This window comes from Odontesthes bonariensis, chromosome 15 (assembly GCF_027942865.1).
Source record: "Odontesthes bonariensis isolate fOdoBon6 chromosome 15, fOdoBon6.hap1, whole genome shotgun sequence".
In the NCBI taxonomy this organism is placed as follows: domain Eukaryota; kingdom Metazoa; phylum Chordata; class Actinopteri; order Atheriniformes; family Atherinopsidae; genus Odontesthes; species Odontesthes bonariensis.
The window spans coordinates 32,193,667-32,221,442 of NC_134520.1; the positions used below are offsets into that span (position 1 = coordinate 32,193,667).

Consider the following 27,776-nt stretch of genomic DNA (forward strand, 5'->3'; position numbering starts at 1 on the left):
AGAGTTTTGAGCCAGAGTGCGTCTCTTTTGAGTCACTGTAGAGACGCATCAACAAACATGGGCTAAGACACAGTTCAGTTTGTTTGATTCGGAGTTCTTATTGTGTCAATCATGAATGTTTTCCATGTTGAATTCAAAATTCTTTATAAGTGGGGCATTGGTTTGCAACTTTCAAAGATGTTTTAAATAAAAGACGAGGCCGCAGCACAAAAAGATCCAGTTCATTCTCGTTTGACTACGTTCGATGCGTCAAACAGATTTTTAAATGAAGTGCTGTCTAGTTGTTGTTTTTTTTTTAATCATGGCTCTTGATATATTTATCATGTTATAAAAGCTGTTGCTTTAAAGCACCCTATGAGGACGTGCATTTTTAGTCGTGGTTAAATTGTGATCGCAAAGAGCTTCTCTGTCTTTACTTTGTGTGTTGTTGCTTTTACTTGTTTTAGCTGTATTAGCATTTCATAGCATTTATTTCTATGTAATTGATGTTCTGCAGAGGTTTGTTCAATGTTCCCTCTTTCAAAACCCAAACATTTCCAGACTTTAGATTTGATGGTGCATTTTAAACATTGTCACCATTAATATGTACATTTTGTACTTTTTTTTTTGCCTCACAAGCACCACTGGATTTAAGCACCTGGGCATCTGGCAGGTGGGCTGGCTAGTGTGCTGCAGGTGTGCAGACCAACTTTCATATGTTATTCTTTTGTTTATGAAGAAATTTTGCATTGACTCTGTGCAGGATCTACAGCAAAACTTGTAACTTTAAACAGGTATAATATCTGCTCATCTTTATACCCTTAATTTCTGCCAGTAAAAGCCCCGAATGTGACACACTGGAACTTAAGGTTGCTCCTGAGTAGTTCTGGCTCACTGTCCTTCAACCTCAGTTCAAAATGCCATGGGAGGGTGTCTGCTCTGCAATTTTAGCTGGTTGGTACGCATCAAATATACGACTGCTAGGACCCAAGGTTTTCCCCACCAAACTTTGCAATGAAACAAGGTGATCAGTGTTTTTAATGTTGTGGCTGACGAGCGCAAACAACCACAGACTGTACATAAAAGATGGATGTATCCTCTGGTCTGAAATATGAAGCCTTGCTCTATTTCTGTGTTCTCTCTAATGGCCAGCAGAGGGCGACATAATCTGATTGTGTAGGAAAACTTGTCGCTTGATTTATCACCCGAGTAAATGACTTCATGATGTGAAATTACAACTCTTTAATAAATAATTGTGTTCATCTTGTAAATTATGTTCCTATTTAAAGTAAAAGAGTCGGTGTGTTCATTGGTCTGCTTGATTGTTTCTGTCATGAGATCTTCCAACACAGGATTGAGCTGATAACATTTGAGATGGTTGCCATAACTAGATCACTATGCGTCTGTTATTGTTACACACTTTTCCTTTAATTTAAGCCTGTTAGCTAAATTAGAACTGATGAAGAAAGGAAGAGCTGGAGAGCAGCAAAGTAAATAGGACCTTACTGGGAGAAGTAGAGTTGTACTGCCATGCAAAATGCCAACTTAATATGTGTGACAGAACAGTAGCTGCATCGGCTGTTTGTACGAAGTTAATTTACACAAAAATTCTAGTTTTTAATAAGTAACTAAGTCAGCTGGACTTAGTGTGCATCACCTAGAGACTATTTTCAGCAGTGGTGAAATGTATTTAAACTAGGGCTGGTCAACGATTAAAATCTTTAATCTAATTAATCACATGATTTCCCTGATTAATCACATTTGTACACAAAATCCAAAAATGAATTCAAAAGTAGTGTATAGCTTTTAGCATTTCGTTTTATTTTATATGTGCTGCCATATGAATGAAAGTGTCTGTAGTGGCCATTTGTCCATAAAAAACAAATTAAACTTAAAGCAAACAAAATCAAAAGGCCACTGATGCACCATGGGGGATGTGGTTTAACGCAGGCAAAAGAAGATGAATGTCCAAAAATGAATTCTTGCGTTTTTCTGATGATTTATTTCCAAAACAATAAAACAAACAAAAGAACAAGGAAAACCTGCTGCTCTCTCCCTTTCCCTGGTAAAAACCATTGGCCCACCCCAGTGCATGCTGGTACTCCAGGTGCCTACCTACATAAATAGACTCAGGTGCCCAGTGTGACCCAATTAACAAAATATTCAAAACAAATAACTAACAAAGAATATTAGCAAGAAAAATCTAATCTAAATAAAGCACTGAAATGAATCAAATAAAGTTACTCATAATTAGTAAATTAAATTTACAACTAGAACCAAAAAACAAAAGCTAACTCTACAAATAGCTCCTACAGTGCCATAACATTTGTTGTGCAAACACACTTTTAACATCAGCATCTTTCTGTAGTTTTTATGTAGAAGCCTCGCTCCACTGTCTGTTTCCTTGAATGACTTGCTGCTATCAGTTGTGTGTTTTGCCTTTAAGTGATATTTTAGACTGGAACTACTACGCTGAGAAGACAATTCAACTTGGCAGTGTTTACAGATGACTTTGGTTCTGTCGACTCCGCCGTCTGGAAGAACTTTAAAATGAAAATGGCCGAGTAAAAGTTCCGTACCCTTCTCCATGTTTGGTGGATCCGCCGATTACTTTCTTTTCCGGTTCCACAGCAGACAGCAACAGACTTTTACAAAATAAAAGCCTGTGAGCAACAGACTTTTACAAAATAAAAGCCAAAATAAAAGCCTGTGAGCAACAGACTTTTACAATAATAAAATAAATAATAAAATTTAAAAAATAAAAAAAAAACCATTAATGCGCGATAAATTACGAGTTAACGGAATAATAACGAGTTAACTCGCCCAGCCCTAATTTAAACAAACCATGCATACAATGTATTGCTGCCCTAATGGTCATCAGACGACCATATGTGCATTATTCCACAACTAAAATAGTCCCCAGCAGATGTCTTTCTTCCTGCTGAAGTAACATTTGTAAAACAATCGGGGCTATTTTAGAAAATCTATTCATCAACAATGATAAAAGAATTTAGCAGAAAGCAGGTTTGAGAGTTACCGAAAGACATAAAAGCTACAGTATTAACAACAAACAGCTGAGCCAACAAGTTAAAAACATTTATTGTTGATACTTTCATAGTTTACAAAAAGACCCTTCTTATGTGCACCCACACAGAAAAAAGACAAAGTGGTGCAGTTAAAGAGAAAAATGAGCAGATAGAAGCAGCTCACGTTACATTCAGCCATCGGAGCTCAAACTGCTTGAGCCCCATTTAATATTCTCTCACCGATTCAAACAGGCAATCTGTACAATGAAGCATATCGATAAAGACAACCACCCAAAAAGAAGTAGAAAGAAAAGAATTCCCACCATGCTACACCATAAAAACAAAGAGTTCAGCAGCTTTAATGGCACTGTACTTTCCCTCATGTCTGTGGAGATAAACATTCAAAGGAAAAGCATTTGATGGGATGAGAGCTACAATTCAACAAATCTATTCACAGTTGAAACCCCGAATTGGTGTTCTAGCTGATCAGTTGCCTCATGCGTTCGTTACAGCGGCTTTAACACAAGAAGCCGGCTCAGGTCCTCGTAAAGGCCTGAAAGCTCGACGCCGTCTTGTTCTGAGTTACATCTTCTGTCCAAATGAGATCAATGAATGAACACGCATGCATCAGCCTGTGAGGGTACGGAGGCTTTATGCTTTTAGCAAACAAACACGGTCACCACTGAAAAAGTAAGAATAAAGAATGGGAACAATCGGGGCAAAGTCTTTAAATGACAGCTATTCACTTTGAACCACAGAAAACTTCATTTACAAGGTACAATGTTGGCAGCGTGTACATTTAAACTGCGGTTTATTTTGTCACAAAGGTGGGCTATAGACCTTTTAAACACTTCAACTAACTACTTCATAGTTCAGAATAACTGGCTCAAATCAATGTTCATCCTTAAATAATAATAATAATAGCAACATCTTTGTCTGACATCAACATCGTACTGGCAATATAAGGCTCCAGCTCCAACAGTAAAACACTAAAGGAAACAATTCATAAATACAGGGTCAGGATTGTCGTAATGTTTGTGATGAGCTGAACCAGAGCTGAGGTGGTGATTGTCCAGCCCTTTCCCCAGATCAAACAGGGCCCCCTTATGGCTGCTGTTGGATCTGTGCTGCTATTACTGCAGCTCAGACTAAACCCACACACAGTGCAACAACAGGACGGGACATTTTCTGGTCAGCCCTTCTCTCGTTGACGTTGCATGATCTAGACTCTGAGAACTCTGAGAGAACAAAGATTTGGATCGCTGCCGATACAAAGACACCTTCTGTTCAGGGCGAAGAGGGAAAAATCTGTAGACTGACTGAAACCGTAGTTACATGGAGACAAAAACAACAGAGTCCATGCTTATCTGGACCTTTTTCTTCACAGGAGGGCTGCAACTATTCCATATGCTCAGTGATTACTCTGCATTATGTTCTCAGCTAACTGTAAAAGGTGGTTAATCCGTTAATCATGCAGCCCACTGAGCTATCGTGGAATCCAGTTTCCCTTTCCCTGTCTTGGTTCTGGAAACTTCTTCCTCCATATGTAAATGTTTACCTGCTCTAAAACGCCTGATTCAAATGGATTCAGCTGCTCATCAAGCAGACGCCCGAGTGACCCGATCATTTAAATCAGGTGTGATGGAGCAGGGAAACATCCGAACCAGGACTGGGAAACAATGTATAATTACCAAAAAGCTAACTAAAATATAATGTAAAAAAGCTGGTCTCAGGTTTGACTCACAACACACAAATCACTGCATACATTAATTTATAATGTTGTAAAATAATCGTTTTTTTCATTCAAAACAGCAGTCAGCTGATCAGAAATCTTTTTATGTCTTCAGTTTTTGATTGATTTATCCACTAAGTTTTTTTTTCAGACATTCTTCAGTTTTCAAGCTCCAGAAAGGTGACTTAACCCAAAAAAAAAAAAAATCACCCAAATGATGTTCGAAACATTGACAAGGAAAAACAAAAATCAGCTGCAGTAAAACACTGAACTGAGATGTGAGTCTCTGTTATCATCCATCATAAATTATACATAATTAAGAAAGAACTAACTCATTTTTGTCATGCTAATCAAATCTTTTAGACTGAGCTCCAGCTGTCTTCGGTGAAAATTAGAAACATCAATTTCAGAGCAGAAAAATCTAATATTTTGAAATAAATTGTAAGGAAATTTTCCATTAAAGTCCAGTAGATATATCTGTAAAACATAAGAACTGAAGCATTTTTTAATCACTGTGTACATGTCATGTAGAGTAGTGTCATTACATCAAAGCACTGCTTGATTGACAACACAAATTGGTCGTAAGTTCTGCTCATGAAGTACTTTGAAGGCCTCCAGGTTTAAAATACTGATTTAATCATTAAAGCACTTTGATGAAAACCCTTTTCCTAACTTTGCAGTTTCGTTTTGAAATGAAAAGATGGACCTTTAAAACTATCAACAGAAGCCTAAAATACTTTTGTGCTTAAAGGCACTTCTGGAGACACAAAGCGTTGGGATCAGAGGACGATCGGGTCAGATTGAAGGAAACATCTGCAGTGACATCAGCTGCAAAGCCAACTCGGGCTTTGCAAACAGAAACGGCCGCGCAAAAGCCCAGTTAAGAGATGAATGATTCATCTTTGGAATGGGAGAATTGAATGTCCCTCTCCTGAAGAAACATCCGTCTAAAGTGTGCTTGTTTTCAAGCATAAAAGGTGGAAACACCACCAACTACACAAACTGCAGAAAGATTAATCACAACTGTCGAAATAGCTTTCTCCCGAAAGGTTTTATCTAGAAAACTCGCTGTGAGGTTTTTGATGGTCTACATTTGAATCAGTACCAGTACAATGTTGGAACTTCCATAATGGGGCTGCTGTAGAGGCTCTGTCTTAAAAGAAGTGACAGAAAACTCAGGCTTACAGCGCACTGCCTCCACAACAGCCTGTTCAACACTACAGACTTCACAGGGGAATACAAGCTCAACATCCACTTAAAACACTTAGAACAAATAAAAATCAATTATATAAAAGAGCACAGAGTAAATTCAGTTACATGCAAGCGGATGAACTCATAACGCTTCAGTATGAGTTGATTTTCATTGACATTTTCTGTACTAATGGCTGTTTAAAACTACAGACGTTCTGAACTCCGAAGTGTAGTCTTCTGTCCAGTGCTGAGTATTTCACGGACGTGGTTGGCAAACCTCATGTTGCGCACACATCCAAAGATGCCGAAAATGTCCTTCTAAAGAATGCTTTCCATATTCCTCTGTCTTCACATTGTTTTAAATCAGTCTCAGCTTGAACAGGAAACATTACTACCGAGGTTTCACACACAGTCGCTGTTTGTACATCAGGATCACTGCAGAGGTGTAGAAATGAAAGAGAGAATGTCTTTGTCGGCTCTGAAACTGTAGAGACTGAGAGGGAATTGTTTAATGAGCCCCTTTGTTGCTTCCTCAATCAATAGCACAAATAACGGTATTCATATCTTTAAAAAGTAGTCGTAACTACCTTAGCGTCGTGATGTTTGTGACAACCCACGAGAGACGGACATTTAAAAAAGCAGCGGTCAAAATCGAAGCAGCGGAGGTGCAAAAATCCAAAACTTTGATGTGGAGTTTGGGGCAAGCTCTAAAAACACTGCATACTACATTTCTCACAATGCACGACAACTATATTTTCATGTAACCCCACCTTTTTTTAAAGTCTATATGTTAAAGGTGCACCAAGACACAAGCCTACAGTTAACATTTTAGCTTCTCCAAAGCCGCAGAAGCCAAAAGCAACCAGACATGAAGAGAAATAACCTTCATCGTGGAGTGTCCCACTGAAGTATGAATGTTTTCTTTTTGCAGTCAAGTTGCTTTGAATTGTAGAGCAGCTAAGACTTTTGTTTTTAAAGAGGAATGCAGTTAAAGGTTAAAGTCTGAAATACATTTTGATGGACTGGAATGATCAGTGAGGGAGGAGACTTTCTTGAATAGCTCTGTGGTCCCTTTGTGTTGCACAGCCGACACTGTAGCACCGGACGACCTTTAACACTAATACAATATACACAGACACAAACCGATACTTCTTTTACACGTTTCAGCCTGGAAACACCAGGCTTTATCACGACTTTTGAAGATTTTCTGGGTGCAGATTCCAGGTGCTCCTGGACCGGTGACTTATTATTTGGCACGTTCGGGTTCAGACGAGAGGCTGTTCTGGGTCACTTGAGTTCAGCTGGGTTTCCTTCATGGTTTCGTCCGGGTATGGGTTGGGATACGGGTTGAGGAACGGGTTGGTGAGGCTGGTCATCGGGACAAGGGTGGGTGTGGTGGGTTTGTTGGTGTCGGGGACAGAGATGTTGGTGGATGTGGTGTCCACGCCCGCACCGCTCAGGTGGCCGGGGTCTCGGCCTGCAGGCTGGACATGCGGATCTGCGAGCTGCTCTTGCTGAGGATGGACAGCTGCGTGCCCCCGTTCACCCCACTGCTCGCCAGCGATGGATGCCGGTGCTTCAGGTCCACAGCAAAGTACCTGTTCACCGTCCAGCTGCGCCATTTCCTCTTGATCTCCGATTGCACCTTGAGGGATATACTTCACAAGGTCATTATTAATGGACCTCGCTGGAAAGAGATAAACTTGATGTCCCTCAGTCTCTACATCTGACTGTCCTGCACATTAGGGCCACTCTCTGTGACTCATACAATACATTTACTGAACAAGCGTTCACATCTACACTTGGGTTGTCACTTTTTCCTCAAAGTTCGAACATCTGATCAAATATTGAGAAACTCTGGACGTCAATAACCCCTTCTAATCAGTTACAGTCTGATGCAGACCGTGAGGCGTGCTTTGGGATCCAGCAGAGGGCGCTGTAGTTACAACTTGATCAAATGCTTGATCTGATGACCGCTCAGTAAAATAAGCCACTGTTGAGTCTGTTCTGTTGCTATGGAGAGAAGGAATCTAGAGAGCAAAGCCATCGTGATAGCTGAATCCAGCAATTTGGATTTTACAAACTTTGTACAAAACTTTGTACAAAACAGCTATCTTACTCTCCTGCGAGCTGAGCACCAAAGCAAGATTCATACGGAGAGATGCAACATTAACACGCAACGTTCAAATATATTCTGAGAGCTGCGAGTTTATTTCTAAATAATTTCAGCTTGAACTTTTTCATGAAAAGTGACAACCCTAAACGCCATGAAACTAAAATCAGCTGATTTCTGATGTAATAAACACAACAAACTCCAGAAATGTTTCCCTGGAACCATGAAATACATAAAGCTATGAAATGAGTTTATCTGTATAAAAATATGGGATTGAACAGTGTCTGAAACATATTTCATCATCATATCTTAAAGCAATTTTTGTTTGTTTATTCATTTTACTCTAATAATTAAAAGTAGTACATTTAAATTTAAATGTACACCTGGTGTAACTACAAATACAGGACATAATAAACACTGAAGATATATTTGCCTATCAACAAACACACTTCTAATGTCATGAATTGTTAGCTTCAATGCTGTTGATGATGTTCACTTTGATCATAATACAGTCCTTAGTTTTTCTTAATAAATACCTTGTTTTATATGTAAACAAAATGGACTAAAAACAAGACGAGGAGTGACATCTACGAGAAGTTTTTCTCTTAAAAAAGAGCTTCTTTTTAGTGTGTTCTTCTTGTAACAATTCCCGAACACTTTAAACCTCGACTCTCATTTATTAATATGTATGTTCACTAAATTCTGGTCTGTTTTTGTTACATAGTGCTTAAAATGTGTTGATTGTTTAAAGTGAGATTTACCTCTCCATTCAGGAAGCAGTAGAGAACGGCCACCACGAAGCCCTGAAGAGACACAAAAGGTTCGAACGTGAGACTAAAACACTGTCATATCTTCTGTAAACACAACTGTTTGGAAAATCATAATTATTTTAACTATTCGTTTTAGTGTTCAATAAAGAGGAAACTGACAGAAACGGCACAATGTTGTTCAACATGTTACTTAATTGACAGACAAAAAGGCATGTAAACACGTTCCTGTGTAGTTGTTTGATTTCAGCGTTATTTAAACCAACAAGGATCAAATGTTTCATGTGCCCTTCTTAGTGAAAGTTTGAATTTTCAGCTAAACAACAGTGTAACAGTGTACTGAACTGTGGAGCTACACAATTTAACAACTTAATTCTAAAATAGGCCTGGAACAAACCAACCATCCATCAAAGAAAAGTGTTTTCTTGGATGCCAGAATTTGCAGAACTTGCTTAAATCAGCAAGTAATATTGAAAGTAAGAATTGAATTCATTTGTTGAAGTGAGGAAACCTACACACCTGTCAACACACCTGCTCAGATAATAATACCTATGCTTGTTGGATCGAAGAGCCAAGTTAACAATCTTACAGCAGTTGTTACGGGACGTCATGTACACATACTGGAGCTACACATTGTGGATTGTTTTTTCTGAAGAGCCAGCAGCCCACCACAGACGTCTGAGTGCTGTTCCTTGTCTGAGAACTTAAGTTTCAGGATTTACTACGGTCAGCGGCCACTTAGTGGATTGATTTTGTGCAGAACCATGGTGATGGCGAGTCAAGGACCACTAGCAACACCCGTCTCATTTTTCATCTGGTAGTTTTACAAACTTTTCCCAAATACAGCTGGGATTTATTGTGTGCCCACAATGCTTTGATATCCTGTTTAAATTCTCAGCTGGGCTAAAAGGTTTATTTGACCAGTTAGTTTGTTTTATTTGAGCTGCTCTGAGAACTCTCAGGGTCTTCGGTAAACACACCCCCATGTATTGCAGCTCCGCCCATTTGCTGATATTTACACCTAATTTAATTTACTTTGCACTTGTTTCAATCCTTCATAAGTGGCTGGGTGGTTAAAAACGGATTTTTTTGTGATGTAAAACCCTCAGAAAGCAGATTTCTGTCATCAGGACATGTGCGGCAACAACGGGACAATCCTAAAATTATAGCAAATTTTTTTTTCAAGTCATTATTTGGCAGATTTAAGCACATATATAGGAGCTATTACCTGGAACGATCCGAGGCCGAGTTCAAACACCAGGCGCTCTCTCTTGCTGACGTTCTCAGGAGAAAAGGCGAACACGGTGTAGTGAATCCCGAACAGAGGAATCAGCAGCAGAGTGGAGCGGGCAAGCCTCCTGCAAAAAAACACAAACACAGGTGGGAATCCTTTTTATAGACGCGCACAGATAGAATAAGCTGTCCATAACCATATGTTTACTCAGCTGTTAAGTACATGGACATTATATTTGTACCTGAGGACAGTATTTGAGTAAATCTACTTCGTTATAGTGAGAATTAATTAATGAAAGAACAATTTTCAAATAAACACAGAATTATTTCTGACATTTTCTCTAAAGTGCACACAAGCAAACTACAAGTGATCAAAGTATGTTGGACTGATGTTTATGTCTGACATACAGATTTTGAGTAAGTCAAGTGCTTACAGGTAAATACTGGATTCATTTCCACCTATATCTGGGGACTGTAACTTCTGGACCAGGATGACGATGATGCCAATGAAGAGCACAAAGTTGACCTGCAGACACAGATGCCATGTAACAACAATCAATATAATCAATGTCCCTTTGAACAAATCAGTTTTTTCTCCAGGTTTCTCACCATAATCGAAGCCAGCACAGGTCCCTTTATCACCCACCAGATGGCAGCGATGTCGTTCATGTCCCAACACCTGAGAGAGCAGCGAGATAAAACCCAACATTCAGCAGACAAACAGACGAACCTCGACATGACACTCAGCCCATCACTTATCACTTATTCATAACTAACCCTATGTCATCAAAATGCAGCCTCAACACTGCCCAGATGGTCACGCACACCGTCGGCGTTCCTGTTGTAACACACAGAAGGTGATGTAAACAAAGTCTGGGTATTGACGGATTGACGAGACTGTGTGTGATGTGTCTGAAGTCTCACCCCAGCCAATGATGATGTACCAGTAGAAGTATCTCCTTTCAGGGAAGAAGGTTTCCACCAGTAAAGTGAAGAGATACAGACCCTCAATGAAGAGCCAGAAGTAGTTGGACAAGACGCAGTAATGGAAAAATATCATCACTGCTCGACACTCCAGCTTAAAGAGGACACAGAAGAAGGAAGTTTGGAGGCCATTGAGCATCACTAACGGAGAACAGGCTGCTTTTCTGCAGCCGTGTGTCTGTTACTCACAGTGTGCACAAAGCAGTGATCGCTGTCCTCCTCAGCGTACAGCACGCCGTCTTTGATGAAGACAGAAATAGCTCTCAAAATGAACGACACAAATAGATTCATGTGGATGAAGTTCCTGGTACAGTGCAGCTTCCTGTGTGGAAACAAAGACATGCACACACTAAATTTTGTGTAGTATATCTTTTTTATGAATTAGAGAAGTATTAGCTGAAGATGCTTATACCAATAAACACTTACTGTGCTGTGATTCAATTTGATTTACTATCAATACCAGAATTTTAGAAGCAGGAGCTTCAAACTCCAAAACACTTGTGAAAAGTTGATGGCATCAAACTGAAAATGAGACCATACCAATTAAATAAGTTATTTTAATTTGTAAAGTCACTGCTTTACAAGGCTGTAAGACAACTTCCCATAAATCATAGTATAGCTACTGTCACATAAAATGTTCATTGATATAATTAAATGTATTAAAAGTCAATGTGTTCCTGAAGAACATGTCTGCGTAGATCTGCAGACGAGGCGCTTCATATCCTCTCAGATCATTCCTGCTCCCACTCGGGGAAACTTATTTCCAAACATAAAAACAAGACATCATTTTATTTCAGAGTCATCAAATATTCGTTGTAAATGGGAGTGCTTGAAATGAGAAAAACTATCAGAGGGGATGCAGCCTAAAAACTATTCCACTCGGGGGGGCCGCATTCCAATAGATGGACAACTACAAAAAGAGGAATACTGTGCAGGCCACAGGGGATGTAAAGCATGTGGCCACAGGGGATGTAAAGCATGTGGCCACAACAAAGAGAGGGCTGAACAAAATGATGGGCAGGGAGCAAAGACACATCTCTCAATGTGACGAGGACCCTGTCCAGCTCGCAAACAACCTAAACACTTTTTACTCTAGGTTTGACATCCATGATTTTCAAAAAGAGTGTGATGATGTATGTGCTGGTCTAACTCCTGACCCAATGACTATTCACGAGCACGCAGTAACCTCCATATTCCAGAGGCTTAACCCTCATAAAGCCCCAGGCCCAGACGGACTCAAGGGGAGGGTGTTAAAGGAATGTGCCGTCCAACTAGGTCCAACCATCACAAAGGTATTCCAGCTGTTCTTGAACAGCAACTTTTACCCTAAAGTCTGGAAGACAGCAACCATCATTCCTGTACCAAAAACTCCCCACGCTAAAACCAATAATGACTTCAGACCCATTGCCCTCACACCCATCCTCAGCAAATGCATGGAGCGTCTAATTCGCAACGATCTGACCCGCCAGGTAGCAGGTCAATTAGACCCTATGCAATTTGCATACCGAACCAACAGAGGGGTGGAGGACGCCACACTCACTCTCCTAAATAATATATATGTTCGCTTGGATAAACCAAACCCTCACGCCCGTGTTCTTTTCATGGATTTCTCCTCAGCCTTTAACACTGTGCAACCACACCTCCTCCTACAGCGCCTTTGTGACATGAAAGTCAGTTCTGGCCTAGTCCTCCTTATCAGGGACTTCCTGAGAAACCGGCCCCAGCGTGTGTGCATCAACAACTGCCTCTCTGACTCTCTAGTCCTCAACACTGGTGTTCCTCAAGGATGTGTGCTATCACCCCTGCTCTTTTCCATATACACAAATGAGTTGCAATGCAACAGCAATGACCTCTCCCTCATCAAGTATGCAGATGACATGGCCCTAATTGCCTGCCTAGGGGACACAGACAGCTCCCCCTACCTGCAGTACATCAACACCCTATCTGCATGGTTTGACAGCAGCTTCCTGGATCTTAACATCTCCAAGACCAAGGAGATGTGGCTGGGAAGCAGCAAGAAGGGAGGCAATAAAGACACTGGGCAAACCTTCAGGCCAATCAGCATGAAGGGTCAAGAGGTAGAGCAGGTGTCACAGTTCAAATACCTTGGGACAGTCATAGATAGTCAGCTACAATTTCAAGACCATGTAGACTACACATTCAAGAAAGGAAGACAGCGCCTGGCTCTTCTGAGGAAACTCAGGGGCCTCAACACCAGTCAGCGCACCATGTCAATGGTCTACAAATCCCTGACCGAGAGTGTGCTGACATTTAACATCGTGTCATGGTATGGGCACCTCTCTGTCAAACAAAAAAACAAACTGGCACAGATTGTCAACCAGGCTGGAAAGATCATTGGACACAAACAACTACAACTTTCACATCTATACACACAGGCCCTAACAAAGAAGGCATTTCAAGTCTATCAGGACCCCACTCACCCTCTGAACTGTGCTCTCCAGCTGTTACCATCTGGACGAAGACTAAAAGTCCCAATGACAAGGAAGAATGGTTACAAGCGCTCATTTGTTCCATCAGCTGTGGCCATTCTCAATGAAGATCTACCTCTAAAGTAACATAGTGTAGAGAAGCTCTAAGTGCACCTTAAACAGTCTTTCAGCAGTAGTATGGTAACTTTTATATGGTTTTAATATTTGAGTGGAATGGACAGAGTAATGTGTCTTTATTCTATAGTTTTTATCTTATTCTTACCCGTATCTATTTATTTATTATGTTGAGTGTGATATGTGTTTGTCTTTGTGTGTTTTTTATGCCATTACCAAAGAGAAATTTCCATTTCATGTAAGTTTAATGGACAATAAAGAACTCTAACTAATCTATCTAACTAACTAACAAATTGGAGAGTTTGTGACCATCCACGGTGAGCCGTGCGTGCACCTTCTGACAATGACATTTACTCCGTGCATACCCCTCCCGGGGGTTCATGCACTCCCAGACCCACATGGCGTCTTTCAAGAAAAATCTGTTGTGTGACTTACAGTTTGCACACTGGAAAAAATCTAAATCTTAGAGGGGAGACTGGAAACTAAATAGGGAGTGAGTGATTGGTGACAAGGTGCAGCTAGTGAAACTGGACAGGTGAGGGGAATGAACTAATTAACTGAGTGAGGGAAGTGAGGAGAAAAACAATGGCAAAACATGACAGGCTAAAAACCAAAATGTAACCGAAAACTAAAAACATAGTCCCATGGGCGTGACATGATATAAGACACAACTGCCTAACAAGTACCATTACAGCCAGATATAGGGACTTGTTTTAATACAATACATCTTGAATATCTTGTTAAGTGAAAAAGTCTTGAAAACATCTTGTTTTGAGTCATATTTCACATGAAACAAGCTTTTTATTTCATTTGAAGAAATTTTTAAGCTAATTTCCAGATCACTTTTAACTCAAAAGTCTCAAATATCACATCTTATTTCAAGAAATCTTGACAAGCCAATTTTCACTAGTTCCATTGGCAGATTTGTTTTTGCTTATTTCAAGCAAAAACGTCTTGTATTTGTTGTTTTTTTACTTATTTTTGGAGGGGCATTTTTTCCAGTGCATATACTCTGCTCTCTTTACTCTCCATGTACATGTGACATCATTGCTGTCATTAACTTGTGTTTCTCTCTCTCAGCAGGTATCTCTGGCCTGGTGTTATGGTGCTTGTTGTCCCCTCTGTCCTCTCAGCCCCCAGCTGGTCGAGGCAGATGGCCGCCCTTCCTGGTTCTGGTTCTGAAGGAGGTTTCTTCCTGTTAAAAGGAAATTTTTTTCTCCACCATCGCCTTGTGCACGCTCGGGACGGGAAAGTGAAGTTTTGATGCGATCTGTTGGCTTGAATTGATTTGTATCTTTAAAGTGCCTTGAGATGACGTTTGTTGTGATTTGGCGCTTTATAAATAAAACTGGACTGATTTGAGATAACCACTTTACCTGTCGGTGGTTTTAATGTTGTGGCTGCTTCGAGACAATATTCAATCTAATTCTATTTGTTCAGGTTAGTACTTTGCTGCTCATTAAAGCTATGGTAGGTAATCCTAGAGAGCTAGCAAGCTCCCCCCCCCCCATTTCGTCAGTGCTTCATCCAAAGCCATTTTTGCCGTATAAAGTCGTTTTCGCTACCGGTAGAACCGCGTGCGTGCGCGGAGGAGGGAGCCGACAGAGGGGGGCGTAGGCAGAAAGCGCAGAGGCATCTGATTGGTTTTTTGTAGGCGCCCCAATCCGAGATCAGCTTTTTCTCAGTCCTGCAGCTGCCACAGAGGTCTGATTATTTTCGTCCCTTTTTCTAAATACATCTTGTATAGATTTCTCTCAGGATAGACGGACCATTTCACCCAGTATTACAAAATGTGTTTCTGAACAGGATTACCAACCATAGCTTTAAATGCTCAGTTTCTTCAGTTTTTAAATTTGTTTGTTTGTTTTTGCTCTATGCAATTATATGACTTATTCTGAGCATTTCCTACTTTCTACCAGAGATGGAACCAAGTCACACATGTGCAAGTCTCAAGTCTTAGCTTTCAATTCGCAAGTAAGTCCCAAGTAATTTTTTCTTGGGCAAGTCAAGTCAGGTCAAGACAAGTCAAGTCACTTTATTATTGCAATTTTACCCGCAGAATCTGATCTTAATGAAGTGAAAAGACAAGATATAAGTAGCTGTCAGTAAACATCATAGGCCAATGTGTCCAACCTGTCCACCCCGTATCATATCAAGCTAACGTTAGCTAACTACCGACTAGGCTAACAGGATAATATTAGCTAATTTGATGAGCACTTACTGGTCAGAATGGATCTTCAAATGACGAACAAAGTTCGAAATTATGCTAGATGCTTAACACTCAAGTTATCGTGTCTCAAGTCAAGTCAAGTGCCGAGTCTTTAACTTCCAAGTCCAAGTCGAGTCTCAAGTCTTTTGTTTTTTGCCAAATCAAAAGTCATCAAAACAGTAACTTGAGTCCAAGTCACAGTGACTTGAGTCCCCATCTCTGCTTTCTACATCATAGCTTTACCTGACAGTGAACTCCTCACTGTATATTATTTTAATGTGTTCCAGCCTGTTAAATTATCTATCTCCATCACCCCAGAAATCTCACCTGAATCTGCACAGGATGACCATGGCAGTGGTGAGAGACACCAAAGAAGTGCTGTAGCCCACGGTGTACAGAGCCTTCACCGACACGTAATACGTGTCCTGCAATGGAAGCACAAGCACAATAACGAGTGAGTGAGGAGAAGGTGAAATGATGCTGTGTGATGCAGCTGCAGACAGCTGTGGCGGTGGTAAACTCACCGGGTGGCTGCTGTTTCCTTCCTCGTACAGGCAGGCATCGATGTAGTGGGGGAAGGTCTCTGACCAGCCGAAGTCCGTGCAGTTACGGCTCACCTTCCCCATTTCTGTGGACACACAACACTTTGTGTGATTCTAGCAAACAGAGTCATACCTCAAGTGAAAACAGGAAGTAAAGAAGTCTTTGTAACGAATTAGTTCACCAGCATCTGAAGTTTTTATCGACTAATAAATGTTAGGCTGAAAGTCTACGCTGGGATCTTTGTTTTATTGCTGCCTCACATCTCTGAGGATAGAAAATAAATAATCTAAGAATCATTCTGAATGTAAATATGAAGCGAATGTAATGCTACATAAAATCATAAATAGTTAATCCTTCAGTGTACTTGTATTCCCTGTGGTTTGCTCTTCGGTAGCTTTCAGGTTGTCAGAATAATCTTTTTCCCTCTTTTCCTTTGCTAACCGATCTATTCAATTCAATTGGATTATTCATCCAAAAAACACAGTCTGCTCATTTAATTAAAATTATGTTCTTTTCTGAACATGTTAGCAAATAGAAATATTCTTTATTTCACATTGAAAAACTATTCTATTCATCTCGTTCATCAACTTTAAAACATTCTAGTTGCTTTTTTTTTAATTCAAACCTCCAGTCTGATGACAAAAGGCAAACGTTAAGAAGTTTTTCTGTCGTTTGCAAGTGGAAATAACCCGAAAAGACAATAAACCGATTTGTCTGTGGAGAACAGATTATTCTGAGGCGACACTGTGAACGTCTCCATCGATAAAGCTATAAGATCATCACTTGCTGAACTGAATTAGCAGAACACGTAACCTGAGCTTTTATGAGTGTCTGAGGACAAACAAACTGACCGTAGTCTTCCTCGCTCATAAACTGAGAGAAGAGTTCGGGACAGTTGACCTCGATCACGTCTCCGATCTTCGCTGGCTGCCAACACGTCAGATTGTCCCAGAACCACGGGCAGTCTGAGGACACGACAGGAACACAAACACGGTGTTTTTTCCATTTAAAAAGCCATATGGTCGTTGCTACAGCAAACTCCTCATGTGGTACCCAGTTAGATTTTGTGCAAGCATCTTTCAGAGTGCAGCTCTGATAAGAACATAAAGAGAATTAAAAAAATCTATTGATCTATTTTAATGATTTTTGCAGCTGGATCACACATTTCTTATCAAGTTTAACACATTTAATCACGGTGGTTAACAGCAGACGGATTTTATGTGGTGTTATATTGATTGAGTCTGGCTCATAGTCATTTATTTTTGTTTATCTTTGGGTTCCATCTTGTGCTTATTTCGATCTGTTCTTTCTGTGAAACGTTTGCAACCACCAGTGCTCCCCAGCTCCCCACCTTCTGTTTTCTCACCCGTTCCTTGTTGCTAATTAGCTCATCTGTTTCCACTTAACCAGTCACCATCAGCTGTAGTTGCACCTCGGTTTTTTTTCTTCCACACAAGACTATTTCGGTGTGTTTTAGTTTTGTTCTTTCTTTTTCCCCCTGGGGGAAAAAAAACCTCTCGATAATGACGGAACAATCACGCTCATTTTAAGGTAATGGTCCAAGTGGTAAACTGTCCTTCACAGTGGACAGTAAGCAGATAGCAACATGGACATCTTTTCATTTTGGAGGATGAATAAGTACTTGTTTCAGGTCCAGTTACTCCTCAATAGAACTTTTACCATACAGATTAGCAGAACAAATAGCAATGCAAGATCCATTTCTGCTCCCACACTTCTTGTTTATGGTTTTGGTGTAGTTGGAATTAACATTGTGATAATAATGATCACAAAACTTGGGTAAGATTGCCACCTTTCATGTGGGTGACCTGGGTTCAAATCCCCTGCTTGACAGGTACTACCTCCAGTAGGGGTCCTCAGGCAAGACCCTCGTTACCCTACCTGCCTACCTGTAAGTCGCTTTGGAAAAAAGCATCTGCCAAATGCATAAACATAAACATATTTAGAGGTGTACTGTCATTGTGTGCACTTTGGTCTTTGTCTGTATCTGGAGTCATCACAAACTAACCTAAAAACAGTGCAGTAGATGTTGCATGGGTCTCATTTAAGGCACGCCCACTAATTAAGCAGTCTTTAATGCCTAAAATACAAAAAAAAGTTGCTTCTAAAGCCAAAACTTTTTTTTTCTCAAAACAAGATCTCTGAAACAAGGAAGCAGCACTGAGCATCGCTCATCCATCATCTGATCTGCAGGGAGATGCTTGTCACTCACTTTTCAGCTTTAATTTTCATCATAATCATCATCACGAGACACTGACAACTAAGGCCTCACTCGTGTCTCCATGTCCGTAAACATAGAGGCAAAGAGAGAATCCTAATTCTTATTCTCACTGGTTCTCAGCGCATTGAGCTCAGATAAAAACTGAAGTCTGTCTAATGATCTCTTTGCAGCAGTGAAGCAGGTCAGAGACAAACACAGTTTGTAAAAGTATCTGCTCCTCATTAGAATGTCAACCCTGAATTTTAATTTTAATTTTAATCAGCTCATGTCAAACATAAATTTTAAAAGTTGTAAGCATGAAGGCAAGAGATTAAAGACTTACAATAACCTACCAAATTCATCACTGGAATACTCCGAGGCCATCATCTCCATACATTTCTCCTGTTCCCTCTTGATCACACAATTCGAGGGAACTTGTTGGTTTGAAGCCTGAAAAACACAAAGAAGAGCAAAGAAAAAAACACAGTCAAGTAGATGGAGAGCACTGAGGAAGGACTCGGAGATAAAATGGAATAGGCTGCCTCATTAGCTTCTGTATGTGGTTCACACCACAGTGTGGGAGAGGCTGTAGCTCTGAGATCTGTTTTAAACCTCAACCAATTAAATAAAACATTGCTGAGCTGCTGGCACCCTCCCCATGCCAACTGACCCAGAGGAGGGGTGTTATTCCGGTGAAAAGAAAAGCAGCCGAGGCTTTCAGACGAGCACTTTTTATCACCATGCCACGGACTTTGCCAGAAGTCACATCCAGAGACGCCTTTATCACAGCCCCTCTGCTGATGCTGGGACTGAGGCAAACGTACAGTAATGGAGGTTGGTGTTTGGCAAGAACATAATCATAGTCTCTCTGCAGGCGTCTGTAGGGAGAGACGCCACGTCACAGCTTTATAGGGAGCAGCAGGGGGGACATTTACACACTGACGTCAACAGTCTTCAGTCTGGTTTATGTAAAGATGATTTGGCAGATTAATCGAGATGCGTTAGTTTGGGGTCATTGAGGAGAACAAGTACACACTGGAAAAAATGCCCCTCCAAAAATAAGTAAAAAAACAACAAATAAAAGACGTTTTTGCTTGAAATAAGCAAAAAAATCTGTCAATGGAACTAGTGAAAATCGGCTTGTCAAGATTTTTCTTGAAATAAGATGTGATATTTAGGACTTTTGAGATAAAAGTGATCTTGAAATTAGCTTAAAAACCTCTTCAAATGAAAAAAAAAAAGCTTGTTTCATATGATATGTGACTCAAAACAAGATGTTTTCAAGACGTTTTCATTTAACAAGATATTCCAGATGTATTGTCTTCAAACAAGTCCCTATATCTGGCTGAAATAGTACTTGTTAGGCAGTTGTGTCTTATATTAAGTGTAATGAGATATTTTGACTAGAAATGAGACAAATATACTTGGTAAGACTTAGATTTTTTCCAGTGTGTGTCTTCACTCAGTTTGTCGGCAGGTGTCATCATATAACTGATGATTATTAATGTGCAAATATTGGCAACTTTTTCACTAAAACGAGCTTGCGGTTTGTAACATCAAATGAGGACGATGAAACGTTTCATCGTCTGCAAACCACCGTTCAAGTGGTCAATGAATTGCGTGACGTTGTGGCATATAACGTGACGTTATAGAATTTAAATGATAGTATGATGCAACGCCACATAACTGGGAAACTTTGTCTTGAAGCCCCTCAGAGTCAGAAGCACCAAGCACCAGCCATGAGCCCACAGGTCCAGAGTGGGCAGGTAGGATTCAGTGAATATTATTAGAATTAATATTATGAAAAGTATGGTGTAGACCTGCTCTATGAAAAGTGCCCTGAGATGCTCAATGATTCAGCGCTACATTAGTGAAACTGACCTGAATTGATCAGAAGGCTTTGTAAAAAAGGGGAGATTTGTGCTGAGAATTATGACCATTTTTAAAATGTGATTTAGTGTCAGAAGCAGAGCCAGTAGTGATGAGGAGACTGAGTGTGTGAACATAACCATAACCACAATACAACCACTTTCTATGCCCGAACGATAGTAGTGACCCATTGTATTTTTTATCATTAAAAGTAAGATAGTAAATACACAAAGCCCACAGCTGAAAGAGAATAGGATACAAGTAATATGAAATAAACCTCGAAAATATCTTAATTGGTTAAGCCATAATGTGTTTTTCATATCAAAATGTAAGGTTAGAATGACATGATTTTAATAATAGGTTGTGATCTAAAGTGGGCTAGTCTGAGGCATGAAACTCCAGGGCTGAAAGTGAGTCCCACTCCGGCCCTGAAGGAAAGCAAAAGCCAAAAGCTGCTTTCCTCCTTTGAGGAAATATTTTACTAATCAGAATTCAGTTCATTTTCTATTGTCGTGGAGAATTCCTGCCATTTGCATCACTGGGGTGACATTATAGGTGCAGCCCGTTCAGGATTGTTCAGGATTAAACCATAATCTGGATCATTCCGGGTGCATACCAATGATTTAACATGGATACCTACATGTCATCACAGAGAAAGAGTTTGATGATGTAGTTAAACTCCTGAAACTGATGCCATAGTCAGAATATTTGATCACATTTTCATGCTGAGACTGGGCTCAGCTGGTGGTGTTTGGACTATTCCATGATCTATCATTTGGATTTTCATGTCATATATTTTATTTCAAGTGGTCTTTTTATATTTTAAGCTAGATGAGACATGTTTATCACTTTGGATTCTGCTTTGGTCATCTGATCGTACCCTCAATCACTCCAAAGCACTTTAGCCTCTTTGAGTTAATCATTTGGGTTTTCCTGATAACGACTTTTCTGTTTTTGATTAATCTGAGAGCACACCAACCCAATCTTCAGGACAACTGCTCATAATAACCCACTCAGTACTCCAGTACCAGAATCCAGACAGACAAAGATAGTTACTAGCAATTAATTACCTGGAAATACATTAGTTTAAAGCCACTCATTTTTATCAGGGTCTGCAGACAGAAACCGGTCTCTGAATCAATAATAATGGACAAAGCACTAAAGAAAATGAACAGATGGATCTCGTGATTATTGTAGCTGATGTAGTAGAGCTAATTTGTTGTTTAACAAAGAAATAAAACTGTAGGAATTAACATGAAAATGACTTTTTAGATTTCACTCTGTGGCTGAACTCTGCCAGCGAACATTAATCTTATGTTGAGATGAAGTACATAGAAACTGAAAAGGGTCATTTGATGGCAGAAAGGTTATTAAGATGAAAAAAAAAAACTTCTTTTTTTTTCTCTGCTGTGTAATCTATTCTTAATGGAGCCTTAAAATGCAGTCGTGTTAATCATCTTCAGTCCCTCATATTCACAACCTCCTTTGCAGAAATTTTCTGACAGCTCCATATTCCTGAGTCTTGTCTATGACTTCCCATTATCAAGAGTTCTATTTAAAGGCATCATAATTATATCATATCTGTTACACCCTGGATAACTTCTCTATATCTAATTAGGTCAAACCGAGCACACCCAGCTGGATCAACTTCACACCACATGTACATGGGCGTATGTTGTGAGTACAGCTGTGCAATGACTGCTAAATGATCACATGACTGATGGGATGCGTTTATCTAAAAGCAGTTCAACTTTACACTTGACCGTGGAAGTTTTTAAGACTTAAATACAGTGTAGCACCAGTTTTGGAGTGTAATTAACTGTTTCAGGATCGAATCAAACAGCATGTAAAGAATGTAATTTTTTTTTGACAAATCAAAAAGAAGCAACAATCACCACCTCTTGTGGGCACATTTTTTAACCATTATATTTATTGTGAATATTTCTAATTGGAATCGTTGGTTGTTTGTTAAACTTTTACAATCTAATTATAATGCATGATGATGTACTGGAGTACAACAATGCAGTATATTTGCATTTTAATAAAGACCTGGATGGCTGAATTTTTCAAAAATCGAACAAAACTGACATTATCTTTGCACCCGAGTGCTTCAGGAAGAAACTGTTTCTCTAGATGGCATTTTTTTGGCTTCTACAGTGAGGAACCTTGGAGTTATTTTTGACCAGGATCTGCCTTCTTTGACCTTTGTAATATTGTTAAAATCAGGAACATTCTGTCTCAGAATGATGCAGAAAAATTGCTCCATCTTTATTATTGGGATGTGCCAAAGCCTCCAGCTGATCCAAAATGCTGCAGCCAGAGTTCTGATGAGAACTAACAGCAGAGATCCTATTTCTCCAGTTTTGGCTCCCTGTTAAATTTAGAATAGAATTTAAGATCCTTCTCCTCACATATAAAGCTCTTAATGACCGAGCTCCATCATATCTTAAAGATCTCACAGTTGGATATTTTCCCAACAGAGCACTTTGCTCTCAGACTGCAGGTTTACTTGAGGTTCCCAGAGTTTCTAAAAGTAGAATGGGAGGCAGAGCCTTCAGTTATCAGGCCCCTCTCTGTGGAACCAGCTGCCAGTTTGGGAGGCAGAGCCTTCAGTTATCAGGCCCCTCTCTGTGGAACCAGCTGCCAGTTTGGGAAGCAGAGCCTTCAGTTATCAGGCCCCTCTCTGTGGAACCAGCTGCCAGTTTGGGAGGCAGAGCCTTCAGTTATCAGGCCCCTCTCTTGTCGAACCAGCTGCCAGTTTGGGAGGCAGAGCCTTCAGTTATCAGGCCCCTCTCTGTGGAACCAGCTGCCAGTTTGGGAGGTAGAGCCTTCAGTTATCAGGCCCCTCTCTTGTGGAACCAGCTGCCAGTTTGGGAGGCAGAGCCTTCAGTTATCAGACCCCTCTCTGTGGAACCAGCTGCCAGTTTGGGAGGCAGAGCCTTCAGTTATCAGGCCCCTCTCTGTGGAACCAGCGGCCAGTTTGGGAGGCAGAGCCTTCAGTTATCAGGCCCCTCTCTGTGGCACATTGAACCTCAGCAGGTACATTTAGAAGATAGAGAAACTAATTCAAGTGCAAGCTACACAACGGTGCAAGAGAAAAACAGGTGTTGTGTCTTTGTGGTTGTTCATGTTTGCACTTACTCTGTCTCTTAGTAGGTCTTATTTGTCCATATCGTTTTTCCCATGAAATGGATTGATTTCCGTTGCCCATAACGACGACCACAGAGTGGATGTGAATATCATATACAGTCATAAAATAACATTTATAAGAGCTTTTAATGGAGTAGAGGCATGGGAGAAAACAGTTCTTACACAGTTAACGGGTAGCAATGATGTTGAACAAACAATCAATAAATTATGAGAAAGGATCCTTATCCATCGTTCCTGTCACATGCTGATGAATGAATTATTGATGCTGACTCTCCATGTGGTTACTTCAGTGAATGAATGTACGAGTGTGTGAAAATCAATCCCCGTTTGCTGAATGTATTCAGAAGAAGTCCACCTGTTGCTGTTGGTTTATTGACGTTTTATCTGCACGTATAAAGGATGACTCACTGAGGCAGACACATGTTGGGAACATCCATCTGTTCACGATGAAGTGGACCATAATGAATAAACAGATGTCCAAGAAATTCTGGAGTGCAGTTCAACTTCTCAAGTGTAAACGTGTGAAGAAACACAAACACTGGTGTCCATGGCCTCAAATCTGCGATGCAGATGTTCTGGCATTCTTAAGAAGACGCCAGTGATTTCAAACATCTGCTGCATAATCATGTCGTGTTGCATCCAAGTAATGTCTGAAACTGTCTGTGGTTGAGTGAGTGAGCAAGTGGACAATCCAAACACAACCACACACAGAAACCAAAGGCAGACATGTTGCAACAATGACTAACTTAGGATGGATGCCATGAGAGCTCCAATATAGTTGCTAAGAAACACTTTTTCTATGATTTTAGGCACTTATCACCGAGTTTGCTTAAGTGTGCTGAAGTATTCTTTTTTTTCCTTTAGTTTAACTTTGATAGCTTGAGGTACAAGCTACAGAGAAAATGTAGTTCCCATGCAACTAGCAGCATGAAATTGAACAATTACTCTCACGATATAAGTGTAGGATGGTCCTAACAGTGTTCCGTATGCTCGCCATGCAAAAGTGTACAAAAAAGAACAACATTAACTCTTTTATCTTTTTTTGTTTTGTATTCGGTCACACATAACTGATAGACTAAAGATCCACACGGTGAACCGAGGACTGTTTATAAGAGACGAGCTGGTGAAATAATAATAAATACATTTTTCCTACAACTGCACAACAGATCGTCCCCATTTTAGAAGTATTTCCCTGTAAATGAGCCAGTAAAAAAGCAGACTACCATCATTGAGCCAGACTTTTTGACTCAACCCAAGTATAGTAACATGTTTGATGACATTATGTGCATCCCCTAAATAGGCCTCATAGAAACATGTTTTGTCCAATCATTTTCAAATCTCTGTCTCCAGCTTCATCTTCTTCGCCTTAATGGCGAGCATGTCCTCTCTGGTCCATGTATGCATGCTGTAAGACACTGACTACTAAATCTCATTTTTACTATATTTTGGGTTTAAGTTTGTAGTGATTTTTTACAGAAAAAAAGAAATACAGAAAGAAAAACTACTCACCAAAGGCAGAAGGAAGAGCAGGGTGAGGGTCAGCGGGCTGATGGAAGCGGCAGACATTTTGTTCTTCTTGGTCAGTAGTTCCTCTAAACACTGAGCTCTTACAGCTGAACAGACAAACACAGCAGGATGCCAACTCACCTCGGGATCTGAAAGAGTGTGGGGCAGTCAGAGAGAGGATGTTTTTATCACGTCTCATCCGGCCAGTTTCTTTCCTACTGCATCAGCTCTTTTTAAGTGTTTGTATAAATCTCCGAAGAGCAAATCCACACCAGAAAGCACTTTTCTTTTCCACCCATAGAAAATGTTTGAAAAGCCCAAAATCTAACTCAAGTGTTTCTCTGAATCTGCCTCAAGGAAACAATGGATGTTCATGATGAAACTGGGGATCGCTTCTGTCAAAACATCCTTAAGCAGATCACATTTCAAGCTTTTTTCACATTCTTTAAGGAAGGATTTGTTTTTTGATTGTCAGGGGGAGTTGCTGCAGGTGGGTCTATTTGTTGCTAAAAGTTGCTAAATCACGTTGTAATGCCATAGTCATTGCTTAAAGCTGCAGTCTGCAACTCTTTTTCAAGCATAATGCCTGGAACTGTCCGGGGATTCTGAAAGTAGTACATTAAATACCCCAATACAAAAAAAAATGAGTTCTCTAGGTCCCCTAAATGTCCCGCTAGGTCCCTCCAAAGCCAGCAGGTTTGTTTACAAAATTGCAGACCGGACCGGTAAAAGGTAACCAATCAGGTTTACGAGCTGGGCTCTGCTGCCTGTCAATCACCGATTGTGCACGCGCGATACAAGGTAGGCTCGTCCCCACGCTTATTTATCTGGACTATTGAACTTCATTTCGGGCTAGTCTACTTACTGTGTCTTCCATGATCGCAAATGACAGGTGAGTTGATGAATGAGGAGTCGTCTAAGCGCATCTGGCGTGCACGTAGACGTGCACGAGTTCTCATGTGTTTTGATGGGGCGGGACAGGAAGTTGAATAACGTTTTATTTTTCGGTTAAAAATAAGCATTTCTTGCATTTTGCGACTACGGAGGTCACCGTTTTCAACTTCAAGCGTTCTGATAGATCATGTAAACTCTTAAAATGTCAAAAATTAGGACTTTATGTATGACAACAACAAATCCTGCAGACTGCAGCTTTAATAACATAAAACATTACGTAGATTACACAATGGCATGATTCAAATGGACTGGCCCCGAAAAAATGATTTGACATTTTTTCATTTAGATTAGTTTGTTTATCATCACATGTTTTTTGGTTTTAAAGTTGTTGAACTGTTTAAATATATCAAATAAATTTAGCAAACAAGCCCCCTGAGAAACACATATGTCTTTTGATCAAATGTTGAAAACTTTTTGCAAGACAAGCTTGATTTTCCTCTGCGGCGACTGAGTGCATTAATTAGCATGTCACATCATTACTGGAGGCTTAGCCCTTTTGCTAAAAATTCCCAAACAAATTTGAAATGTAGCTCAATTTGTTGCTCTGTGCTTTATAAAAAAAAAGTTGCTAGGGTAGTCTGAAAATGTGCTAAATCTAGCAACAAAAGTGCTAAGGTGGTATCAGTGAGTCCCACCACATCAAGCTACAAACATGAGCAATTCTACTGCACATGTCACGCAAAGCCTCGTAAGCATCATTGTACCTCACCATTTTCAGAGGAATCTGTTTTTGACCTATGACCTTTTTCAAGCAGAAAAGAGGCTCCTAACTCAAGGGATGAACCAGTGTTGTGTCCACACATAACAGACAACTCAGCAAAGAAGCCATTTTAAACACAAAGACAAAGACATCATCATTTGTTCCCATTTCTTTAGTTGCATCTATGAAAAACAGCAAAGATAACATAGTGTGACGGACAGAAAACAGGATTTCTGCAGCAACAAGGTGATTCCCAAAGAGCTGTTAGCTGAAAACTTGGCATATCTCAGCATGGTGTGCAGTGTGTCCTTAAAACATTTGAGGAAACTGGATAAGTGGAGGACAGAAGAAGAAGTGTCAGGCCTAAAGAACTATCTACAGCAGATGAACAGGATCTGAAAGTGATGTCCTTAAGAAAGAGTAAAAAATCCAGCAAAGACCTGACACAGGAGCTGAGAGATGCATCTGGACCTTCAGCTGATCCATCTGCTGTTGGCCCAAGCCTCATCAGAAATGGGCTCCATGGAAGGGTGGCTGTCAAGAAGCCATTCTTAAGGAAGGGAAACAGGGAGAAAAGGCTGAGCTGTGCCAAAGGACACAAGAAGTGGGCTGAAAATCAGTGGCAGCAGGTCTGATGGAGGGATGAATCCTCCCCAGAGCCCGGAGCTCAACATTACTGAAGCAGTGTGGGATCATGTTGGCAGAGAACGGAACAAAAGGCAGCCCACATCCAAAGAAGAGCTTTGGGATGTCCTTCAAGAAGCCTGGAGAACTATTCCTGAAGACTCCTTAAAGAAAGGACAGAAAGCTCGTCTGAGAGGGTTCAGGCTGTGCTGGAGGAGAAAGGAGCTCAGAGCAGAAATTCACTTCAAAGATTTTTAATTTTACAATCTCCTTTTTTTGTCTTATATATTTATTTACATTTAGGTTTGCACGTGTATCAATCAATCAATCAATCAATCAGTACAACTATTTCCCAATTTCCTTGAAATATATTAAGAAATGAGGGGCTTTTGCACAGGACAGAACATCTGGCCC

At 40.3% G+C, this 27,776-nt stretch overlaps 1 protein-coding gene across 3 annotated transcripts in view; it reads right to left on the reverse strand.

Moving 5' to 3' along the window:
• Positions 1–3,062: 3,062 nt before the first annotated feature.
• adcyap1r1b (adenylate cyclase activating polypeptide 1b (pituitary) receptor type I) overlaps positions 3,063–27,776 on the reverse strand; it is a 40,388-nt gene continuing 15,674 nt past the window's right edge. The window contains exons 2-14 of one of the 3 annotated variants that reach the window (XM_075485991.1): positions 25,088–25,233; positions 18,913–19,009; positions 17,193–17,306; positions 16,323–16,426; positions 16,126–16,223; positions 11,215–11,347; positions 10,966–11,119; positions 10,819–10,879; positions 10,651–10,720; positions 10,476–10,567; positions 10,037–10,166; positions 8,803–8,844; positions 3,063–7,586 (exon numbers count right to left, since the gene is read on the reverse strand). In XM_075485991.1, coding sequence (XP_075342106.1) covers positions 7,194–7,586; positions 8,803–8,844; positions 10,037–10,166; positions 10,476–10,567; positions 10,651–10,720; positions 10,819–10,879; positions 10,966–11,119; positions 11,215–11,347; positions 16,126–16,223; positions 16,323–16,426; positions 17,193–17,306; positions 18,913–19,009; positions 25,088–25,144 — 1,545 coding nt within the window. In that variant the 5' untranslated portion in view covers positions 25,145–25,233 and the 3' untranslated portion in view covers positions 3,063–7,193. The remainder of the gene's footprint in view (positions 7,587–8,802; positions 8,845–10,036; positions 10,167–10,475; positions 10,568–10,650; positions 10,721–10,818; positions 10,880–10,965; positions 11,120–11,214; positions 11,348–16,125; positions 16,224–16,322; positions 16,427–17,192; positions 17,307–18,912; positions 19,010–25,087; positions 25,234–27,776) is intronic. The other 2 variants (XM_075485993.1, XM_075485992.1) reach the window with 2 other exon arrangements.